This window comes from Oncorhynchus clarkii, chromosome 18, assembly GCF_045791955.1.
Source record: "Oncorhynchus clarkii lewisi isolate Uvic-CL-2024 chromosome 18, UVic_Ocla_1.0, whole genome shotgun sequence".
NCBI lineage: Eukaryota > Metazoa > Chordata > Actinopteri > Salmoniformes > Salmonidae > Oncorhynchus > Oncorhynchus clarkii.
Genome location: NC_092164.1, coordinates 5,352,785 through 5,365,284, shown reverse-complemented (window position 1 = coordinate 5,365,284; position 12,500 = coordinate 5,352,785). Strand labels below are relative to the sequence as shown.

The 12,500-nt window shown below is 44.5% G+C and overlaps 1 protein-coding gene across 1 annotated transcript in view; it reads left to right on the top strand.

Moving 5' to 3' along the window:
- Positions 1-12,500, top strand: part of LOC139373933 (dystrophin-like) — a 187,960-nt gene that overhangs the window by 108,806 nt on the left and 66,654 nt on the right. The window contains exon 7 of the mRNA XM_071115018.1: positions 7,178-7,296. Within this exon, the coding sequence (XP_070971119.1) occupies positions 7,178-7,296 (119 nt within the window). The remainder of the gene's footprint in view (positions 1-7,177; positions 7,297-12,500) is intronic.

Sequence of the window (12,500 nt, the reverse complement as noted above, 5' to 3'; positions counted from 1 at the left end):
CTGAGCAGGACATGAGGGGAAACAGAAGGTTCAATACACAACATGTCATTGGTGGGATTGGAACCAGGTGGGAAGGAAGTCAAGACAAAACAAGACAAAAGACTAAATGAAAAATGGATCAGTGATGGCTAGAAGATCGGTGACGTGGACCGCCGAACACCGCCCGATAGATAGAGGTAGATGGTAGATGGAGGTACAGGGAGGTACAGGGAGGTACAGGGAGGTAGATGGAGGTACAGGGAGGTAGATGGAGGTACAGGGAGGTAGATGGTAGATGGAGGTACAGGGAGGTACAGGGAGGTAGATGGTAGATGGAGGTACAGGGAGGTAGATGGAAGTAGATGGAGGTAGATGGAGGTACAGGGAGGTAGATGGAGGTACAGGGAGGTAGATGGTAGATGGAGGTACAGGGAGGTACAGGGAGGTAGATGGTAGATGGAGGTACAGGGAGGTAGATGGAGGTACAGGGAGGTAGATGGAGGTACAGGGAGGTAGATGGAGGTACAGGGAGGTAGATGGAGGTACAGGGAGGTACAGGGAGGTAGATGGAGGTACAGGGAGGTACAGAGAGGTAGATGGAGGTAGATGGAGGTGGATGAAGGTAGATGGAGGTGGATAGAGGTAGATGGTAGATGGAGGTACAGGGAGGTACAGGGAGGTAGATGGAGGTAGAGGGAGGTAGATGGAGGTACAGGGAGGTAGATGGAGGTACAGGGAGGTACAGGGAGGTAGATGGAGGTACAGGGAGGTACAGGGAGGTAGATGGAGGTAGATGGAGGTGGATGGAGGTAGATGGAGGTGGATAGAGGTAGATGGTAGATGGAGGTACAGGGAGGTAGATGGAAGTAGATGGAGGTAGATGGTAGATGGAGGTGGATGAATAAAACCCTTGGAGAAAGAAACTAAATCAAAACAAAGCAGCAATACACTCTGTCAGAAATATCTGCATTACTTGTTACATTCACCTTTCAACCTCTGGCCTTTCTAGTGAGGCTGATCCGCCTCAGCAGGAAGTCAGGACAGAGGTCAACACAGAGGTTAAAGGTTACAGTTAATAAAAGTTCCTGTGGGTAGATGACCTGCTAGCTGATCCTCAGCTCTTTCCCTTTCTTCTCCTTTACTGAGACTAAATATTTAAAAATGTTCAAAACAACCTCTGTTCCAGGTCACATTGTTTTTCAGTACAATCCCCATCAGAATTCGTGACAGTAGACTTCAGAAGCTGTTATTTACGTGTCCTTTAAGGTGCATCCTTTCTCACCCGTGAAGAACCAACTCAAACCCAATAACAAGTCCACACATAATACATCACCCACTGTATTAACACATAATACATCACCCACTGTATCAACACCACTAACACATAATACATCACCCGCTGTATCAACACATATTACATCACCCACTGTATCAACACATAATACATCACCCACTGTATCAACACCACTGTATCAACACATAATACATCACCCACTGTACTAACACATAATACATCACCCACCCTCTGTATACTAACACATAATACATCACCCGCTGTATCAACACAATCACTGTATCTAACACATAATACATCACCCACTGTATCAACACCACTAACACATAATACATCACCCACTGTATCAACACATAATACATCACCATAATACATCACCCTCTGTATCAACACCACTAACACATAATACATCACCCTCTGTATCAACACTAACACTAACACCCACTGTATCAACACCACTAACACATAATACATCACCCTCTGTATTAACACATAATACATCACCCGCTGTATCAACACATAATACATCACCCACTGTATAATACATCACCCTCTGTATTAACACATAATACCACCCGCTGTATCAACACATAATACATCACCCACTGTATCAACACATAATACATCACCCTCTGTATCAACACCACTAACACATAATACATCACCCTCTGTATTAACACATAATACATCACCCTCTGTATCAACAACACTAACACATAATACATCACCCGCTGTATCAACACCACTAACACATAATACATCACCCTCTGTATTAACACATAATACATCACCCTCTGTATCAACAACACTAACACATAATACATCACCCGCTGTATCAACACAACTAACACATAATACATCACCCGCTGTATCAACACCACTAACACATAATACATCACCCGCTGTATCAACACATAATACATCACCCGCTGTACACATAATACATCACCCTCTGTATCAACACCACTAACACATATTCATCACCCGCTGTATCAACACCACTAACACATATTCATCACCCGCTGTATCAACACCACTAACACATAATACATCACCCTCTGTATCAACACCACTAACACATATTCATCACCCTCTGTATCAACACATAATACATCACCCGCTGTATCAACAACACTAACACATAATACATCACCCGCTGTATCAACACCACTAACACATAATACATCACCCTCTGTATCAACACATAATACATCACCCGCTGTATCAACACATAATACATCACCCTCTGTATCAACACCACTAACACATAATACATCACCCGCTGTATCAACACCACTAACACATAATACATCACCCACTGTATTAACACATAATACATCACCCTCTGTATTAACAACACTAACACATAATACATCACCCTCTGTATTAACACATAATACATCACCCTCTGTATCAACAACACTAACACATAATACATCACCCGCTGTATCAACACCACTAACACATAATACATCACCCTCTGTACTAACACATAATACATCACCCACTGTATCAACACCACTAACACATAATACATCACCCTCTGTACTAACACATAATACATCACCCACTGTATCAACACCACTAACACATAATACATCACCCGCTGTATCAACACCACTAACACATAATACATCACCCGCTGTATCAACACATAATACATCACCCTCTGTATCAACACCACTAACACATATTCATCACCCGCTGTATCAACACATAATACATCACCCGCTGTATCAACACATAATACATCACCCACTGTATCAACAACACTAACACATAATACATCACCCACTGTATCAACACCACTAACACATAATACATCACCCGCTGTATCAACACCACTAACACATAATACATCACCCGCTGTATCAACACCACTAACACATATTCATCACCCTCTGTATCAACACCACTAACACATAATACATCACCCTCTGTATCAACACATAATACATCACCCGCTGTATCAACACATAATACATCACCCACTGTATCAACACCACTAACACATAATACATCACCCTCTGTATCAACACCACTAACACATAATACATCACCCTCTGTATCAACAACACTAACACATAATACATCACCCTCTGTATCAACACCACTAACACATAATACATCACCCTCTGTATCAACACATAATACATCACCCGCTGTATCAACACCACTAACACATAATACATCACCCTCTGTATCAACACATAATACATCACCCGCTGTATCAACACATAATACATCACCCACTGTATCAACACCACTAACACATAATACATCACCCTCTGTATCAACAACACTAACACATAATACATCACCCTCTGTATCAACACCACTAACACATAATACATCACCCTCTGTATCAACACATAATACATCACCCGCTGTATCAACACCACTAACACATAATACATCACCCTCTGTATCAACACATAATACATCACCCTCTGTATCAACACCACTAACACATAATACATCACCCTCTGTATCAACACCACTAACACATAATACATCACCCTCTGTATCAACACATAATACATCACCCTCTGTATCAACACCACTAACACATAATACATCACCCACTGTATCAACACATAATACATCACCCTCTGTATTAACACATAATACATCACCCGCTGTATCAACACATAATACATCACCCGCTATATCAATACCACTAACACATAATACATCACCCTCTGTATCAATACCACTAACACATAATACATCACCCTCTGTATCAATACCACTAACACATAATACATCACCCTCTGTATCAATACCACTAACACATAATACATCACCCTCTGTATCAACACATAATACATCACCCGCTGTATCAACACATAATACATCACCCTCTGTATCAACACCACTAACACATAATACATCACCCTCTGTATCAACACCACTAACACATAATACATAACCCACTGTATCAACACCACTAACACATAATACATCACCCTCTGTATTAACACATAATACATCACCCGCTGTATCAACACCACTAACACATAATACATCACCCGCTGTATCAACACCACTAACACATAATACATCACCCGCTGTATCAACACATAATACATCACCCACTGTATCAACACATAATACATCACCCTCTGTATCAACACCACTAACACATAATACATCACCCTCTGTATTAACAACACTAACACATAATACATCACCCGCTGTATCAACACCACTAACACATAATACATCACCCTCTGTATTAACACATAATACATCACCCTCTGTATCAACAACACTAACACATAATACATCACCCGCTGTATCAACACCACTAACACATAATACATCACCCGCTGTATCAACACCACTAACACATAATACATCACCCGCTGTATCAACACATAATACATCACCCTCTGTATCAACACCACTAACACATATTCATCACCCGCTGTATCAACACCACTAACACATATTCATCACCCGCTGTATCAACACCACTAACACATAATACATCACCCTCTGTATCAACACCACTAACACATATTCATCACCCTCTGTATCAACACATAATACATCACCCGCTGTATCAACACATAATACATCACCCTCTGTATCAACACCACTAACACATAATACATCACCCGCTGTATCAACACCACTAACACATAATACATCACCCACTGTATTAACACATAATACATCACCCTCTGTATTAACAACACTAACACATAATACATCACCCTCTGTATTAACACATAATACATCACCCTCTGTATTAACACATAATACATCACCCTCTGTATCAACAACACTAACACATAATACATCACCCGCTGTATCAACACCACTAACACATAATACATCACCCTCTGTACTAACACATAATACATCACCCACTGTATCAACACCACTAACACATAATACATCACCCTCTGTACTAACACATATTCATCACCCGCTGTATCAACACATAATACATCACCCGCTGTATCAACACATAATACATCACCCACTGTATCAACAACACTAACACATAATACATCACCCACTGTATCAACACCACTAACACATAATACATCACCCTCTGTATCAACACCACTAACACATAATACATCACCCTCTGTATCAACAACACTAACACATAATACATCACCCTCTGTATCAACACCACTAACACATAATACATCACCCTCTGTATCAACACATAATACATCACCCGCTGTATCAACACATAATACATCACCCGCTGTATCAACACCACTAACACATAATACATCACCCTCTGTATCAACACATAATACATCACCCGCTGTATCAACACCACTAACACATAATACATCACCCTCTGTATCAACACCACTAACACATAATACATCACCCGCTGTATCAACACATAATACATCACCCTCTGTATCAACACCACTAACACATAATACATCACCCTCTGTATCAACACATAATACATCACCCGCTGTATCAACACATAATACATCACCCGCTGTATCAACACCACTAACACATAATACATCACCCTCTGTATCAACACATAATACATCACCCTCTGTATCAACAACACTAACACATAATACATCACCCACTGTATCAACACCACTAACACATAATACATCACCCTCTGTATCAACAACACTAACACATAATACATCACCCTCTGTATCAACACCACTAACACATAATACATCACCCGCTGTATCAACACATAATACATCACCCTCTGTATCAACACATAATACATCACCCTCTGTATCAACACCACTAACACATAATACATCACCCTCTGTATCAACACCACTAACACATAATACATCACCCTCTGTATCAACACATAATACATCACCCTCTGTATCAACACCACTAACACATAATACATCACCCACTGTATCAACACATAATACATCACCCGCTGTATCAACACCACTAACACATATTCATCACCCGCTGTATCAACACCACTAACACATAATACATCACCCACTGTATCAACACATAATAAATACATCACCTGCTGTATCAACACATAATACATCAGTATAGATGGGTGGGTTGTGTGTGTATGCAGGTATGTGTGTGTGTAAAACGTAGGGCAACAACAAACTAATGTCCAGGCCTTACTTCATTGGGCCTAAAGTCTAGGTCCAAAACGCTTCTTAACAGCTTCTACACCCAAGAGATAAGACTCCTGAAGAGTTAATCAAATGGCCACCCAGACTATCTGCATTGTCGTCCCCTCCACCCTCTCTGTTGTGCTGCTGCTGCTCTCTGTTAATTATCTATGCACTGTCACTTTAACTCTACCTACATGTACATATTACCTCAACTACCTCCACTAAGCGGTGCCCCTGCACATGGACTCTGTACCGGTACCTCCTGTTTATAGGCAAGAGCCTGTCAGTAAGCGTTTCACTGTAAGGTCTACTACACCTGTTGTATTCGGCGCACGTCACAAATAAACTTTGATTTGAATTGGGAGCTCTCTTAACATCTGTTTTCTGGTTCCTTTATAGACCTGCAGAGTTTGACTAACTGCTCTCCCAAGGCAGCGGGCCTCAGGAAGCATTTCACAGGGAGAGATACAGAATCATTGTTAAACTCATCAGAATACTTGGTAGTGGACACACCCTCCTTTCCTGATAGAGAAAAATCAACATTTCATTAGTTTTCACTATGTTAAATCTTAATCAGTCGAGTCAGGTCAGAGACATGCATCCATAACACTCATCCACAGGTCGCAGGTCAGATGTTAGCCCTCAGAACACTAAAAGCCCTAATCTGCCCAGTCATCATCCAATCAGCTCTTCTACTCCTTTACCTGTTGGCATTTAGTCTGGAACAGAGTGGTCTGATTGGCTAGAGGATGTTTAGAGGATGAATCTGATTGGCTCATTCTGTTCCTGCCCCCTGCAGGCCCGAGCTGTTTGATTGGAGCATTGTGGAGAAGCAGAAGAGTGCCATGGAGAGATTGGATCACGCCTTCAGCAAGGCTGAGCAAACCCTGGGCATAGACAGACTGCTGGACGCTGAGGGTAAGATCCCTGACCCCTAACCCTGACCCCTAACCCAGACCCTAAACCTGACCCCTAACCCTGACCCCTAACCCTGACCCTAAACCTGACCCCTAACCCAGACCCTAAACCTGACCCCTAACCCAGACCCTAACCCTGACCCCTAACCCAGACCCTTACCCCTAACCCAGACCCTAACCCTAACCCTGACCCCTAACCCAGACCCTGACCCCTAACCCAGACCCTGACCCCAGACCCTAACCCCTAATCCTGACTCCAAACCCAGACCCTCAACCTGACCCCTAACCCAGACCCTAACCCTGACCCCTAACCCAGACCCTGACCCCTAACCCAGACCCTGACCCCAGACCCTAACCCCTAATCCTGGCCCATAACCCAGACCCTAACCCTGACCCCTAACCCAGACCCTAACCCAGACCCTAACCCAGACCCTGACCCCTAACCCAGATCCTGACCCCTAACCCAGACCCTAACCCTGGCCCCTAACCCTGACCCCTAACCCAGACCCCTGACCCCTAATCCAGACCCTAACCCTGACCCCTAACCCAGACCCTAAGCCTGACCCCTAACCCAGACCCTAACCCTGGCCCCTAACCCAGACCCTAACCCTGGCCCCTAACCCAGACCCTAAGCCTGACCTCTAACCCAGACCCTAAGTCTGACCTCTAACCCAGACCCTAACCCTGACCCCTAACCCAGACCCTGACCCCAGACCCTAACCCCTAATCCTGGCCCATAACCCAGACCCTAACCCTGACCGCTAACCCAGACCCTAACCCAGACCCTAACCCAGACCCTGACCCCTAACCCAGATCCTGACCCCTAACCCAGACCCTAACCCTGGCCCCTAACCCTGACCCCTAACCCAGACCCCTGACCCCAAATCCAGACCCTAACCCTGACCCCTAACCCAGACCCTAAGCCTGACCCCTAACCCAGACCCTAACCCTGGCCCCTAACCCAGACCCTAACCCTGGCCCCTAACCCAGACCCTAAGCCTGACCTCTAACCCAGACCCTAAGTCTGACCTCTAACCCAGACCCTAACCCTGACCCCTAACCCAGACCCTAACCCTGACCCCTAACCCAGACCCTAACCCTGGCTCCTAACCCAGACCCTAACCCTGGCCCCTAACCCAGACCCTAACCCTGGCTCCTAACCCAGACCCTGGCCCCTAACCCAGACCCTGACCCCTAACCCAGACCCTAACCCTGACCCTAGACCCTAACCCTGACCCCTAACCCAGACCCTAACCCTGACCCCTAACCCAGACCCTAACCCTGGCTCCTAACCCAGACCCTGGCCCCTAACCCAGACCCTAAGCCTGACCTCTAACCCTTCAGTAAGGCGGAGCAAACCCTGGGCACAGACTGCTGGACGCTGAGAGGAAGAGACACCTGTATGGAGTTTATAATATAATGTCACCTGAAACCCCTCTGCATCTTCTTACTGCGACATTTAACCAGAAGCCCATATGATGTCAGTATGGGGCCGTATTTACAGTCTTCACTTGGGCTCAAAAGTCAGGAATAGTTACAGTATTACCCTGTGCTGTTGTTTAAGCCAGTGAATCTCACCGTCGTCCCGTCGGCGTGATTTAGGACTTCCAACCCCTTTTAAAACCTTTTACTGCAGTGGGCTAAATCAGGGCCAGTTATGGGCTTAACAACAGTATCCACCTCACACACATGGTTATGGGTTTAACAACAGTATCCACCTCACACACATGGTTATGGGTTTAACAACAGTATCCACCTCACACACATGGTTATAGGTTTAACAACAGTATCCACCTCACACACATGGTTATGGGTTTAACAACAGTATCCACCTCACACACATGGTTATGGGTTTAACAACAGTATCCACCTCACACACATGGTTATGGGTTTAACAACAGTATCCACCTCACACACATGGTTATGGGTTTAACAACAGTATCCACCTCACACACATGGTTATGGGTTTAACAACAGTATCCACCTCACACACATGGTTATGGGTGTAACAACAGTATCCACCTCACACACATGGTTATGGGCTTAACAACGTTATCCACCTCACACACATGGTTATGGGTTTAACAACAGTATCCACCTCACACACATGGTTATGGGCTTAACAACAGTATCCACCTCACACACATGGTTATGGGCTTAACAACAGTATCCACCTCACACACATGGTTATGGGTTTAACAACAGTATCCACCTCACACACATGGTTATGGGTTTAACAACAGTATCCACCTCACACACATGGTTATGGGTTTAACAACAGTATCCACCTCACACACATGGTTATGGGTTTAACAACAGTATCCACCTCACACACATGGTTATGGGCTTAACAACAGTATCCACCTCACACACATGGTTATGGGCTTAACAACAGTATCCACCTCACACACATGGTTATGGGCTTAACAACAGTATCCACCTCACACATGGCTGAGGCTCTCAGGAACACGCACGTGTGACATGTTTAGGTCTATGACCTCACAAGCTACAGAAGAGTCGCTAGAAGGTAAGGTTCTTCTACATAAATCATAGGAAATCCCAGGACATAGTGTCTATAATACTGTAAGGGGTTCTTCTACATAGATCATATGAAATCCCAGGACATAGTGTCTATAATACTGTAAGGGGTTCTTCTACATAGATCATAGGATCATAGAGTCTATAACACTGTAATACGTTTACGTAGTTGCTGTCACAAACTCCACACAGTTGTCACTGACTAGTTGGATATTTCCCAGTGAGCAAACCATTTCTGTACTTGTTTTTGCTTTGGCGGATCTTATGTTTTGTATTGGCATTTGTCAATAAAACGCATGAATACAACTGTTTATTTATTTATTTAGTTGACTCTTTGCAAACTGGAAACAAGACTCCCTAAATTGTATCAGCATAACGATTGTGCCACCAGGGCTGGTAAAACCCTGGATCATCAGTTATTCTAACTTCCGCGACGCATATAAGGCCCTCCCCCGCCCTCCTTTCGGAAAAGCTGACCACGACTCCATTTTGTTGCTCCCTGCCTACAGACAGAAACTAAAACAAGAAGCACCCGCGCTCAGGTCTGTTCAACGCTGGTCCGACAAATCTGACTGCACGCTTCAAGACTGCTTCGATCACATGGACTGGGATAGTTTCCCTCATTGCTTCCAACAACAACATTGATGAATACACCGATTCAATGAGAAAGTTCATTAGAAAGTGCATTGACAATGTCGTTCCCATAGCAACGATTAAAACATTCCCAAACCAGAAACCGTGGATTGATGGCAGCATTCGCGTGAAACTGAAAGCGCGAACCACTGCTTTAAACCAGGGCAAGGTGACCGGAAACATGACCCTAATACAAACAGTGTAGCTATTCCCTCCGCAAGGCAATCAAACAAGCTAAGCGTCAGTATAGAGACAAAGTAGAGTCACAATTCAACGGCTCAGACACAAGAGGTATGTGGCAGGGTCTACAGTCAATCACGGACTACAGGAAGAAAACCAGCCCCGTCACGGACCAGGATGTCTTGCTCCCAGGCAGACTAAATAACTTTTTTGCCCGCTTTGAGGACAATACAGTGCCACTGACACGGCCCGCAATCAAAACCTGTGGACTCTCCTTCACTGCAGCCGACGTGAGTAAAACATTTAAACGTGTTAACCCTCGCAAGGCTGCAGGCCCAGACGGCATCCCCAGCCGCGCCCTCAGAGCATGCGCAGACCAGCTGGCTGGTGTGTTTACGGACTTATTCAATCAATCCTTATCCCAGTCTGCTGTTCCCACATGCTTCAAGAGGGCCACCATTGTCCCAGTTCCCAAGAAAGCTAAGGTAACTGAGCTAAACGACTACCGCCCCGTAGCACTCACTTCCGTCATCATGAAGTGCTTTGAGAGACTAGTCAAGGACCATATCACCTCCACCCTACCTGACACCCTAGACCCACTCCAATTTGCTTACCGCCCAAATAGGTCCACAGACGACGCAATCTCAACCACACTGCACACTGCCCTAACCCATTTGGACAAGAGGAATACCTATGTGAGAATGCTGTTCATCGACTACAGCTCAGCATTTAAAACCATAGTACCCTCCAAACTCGTCATCAAGCTCGAGACCCTGGGTCTCGACCCCGCCCTGTGCAACTGGGTACTGGACTTCCTGACGGGCCGCCCCCAGGTGGTGAGGGTAGGTAACAACATCTGCACCCCGCTGATCCTCAACACTGGGGCCCCACAAGGGTGCGTTCTGAGCCCTCTCCTGTACTCCCTGTTCACCCACGACTGCGTGGCCATGCACGTTCAACTCAATCATCAAGTTTGCAGACGACACTACAGTGGTAGGTTTGATTACCAACAACGACTAGACGGCCTACAGGGAGGAGGTGAGGGACCTCGGAGTGTGGTGTCAGGAAAATAACCTCACACTCAACGTCAACAAAACAAAGGAGATGATTGTGGATAGAGGGAGCACCCCCCTATCCACATCGATGGAACAGTAGTGGAGAGTGTAGTAAGTTTTAAGTTCCTTGGCGTACACATCACGGACAAACTGAATTGGTCCACCCACACAGACAGCGTTGTGAAGAAGGCTGAGGCTGATGAAATTCGTCTTGTCACCAAAAGCACTCACAAACTTCTACAGATGGTACGGCAACTGCTCCGCCCACAACCGTAAGGCTCTCCAGAGGGTAGGCTGCTGCCAACACACTGACTCAACTCCAGCCACTTTAATAATGGGAATTGATGGAAATTGATGTAAAATATATCACTAGCCACTTTAAACAATGCTACTTAATATAATGTTTACATACCCTGCATTTATTATCTCATATGTATATGTATATACTGTACTCTTATCATCTACTGCATCTTTATGTAATACATGTATCACTAGCCACTTTAACTATGCCACTTTGTTTACATATCCTACATTACTCATCTCATATGTATATACTGTACTCTATACCATCCACTGCATCTTGCCTATGCCGCTCTGTACCATCACTCATTCATATATCTTTATGTACATATTCTTTATCCCTTTACACTTGTGTGTATAAGGTAGTAGTTCTGGAATTGTTAGGTTAGATTACTCGTTGGTTATTACTGCATTGTCGGAACTAGAAGCACAAGCATTTCGCTACACTCGCATTAACATCATCTGCTAACCATGTGTATGTGACAAATACATTTGATTT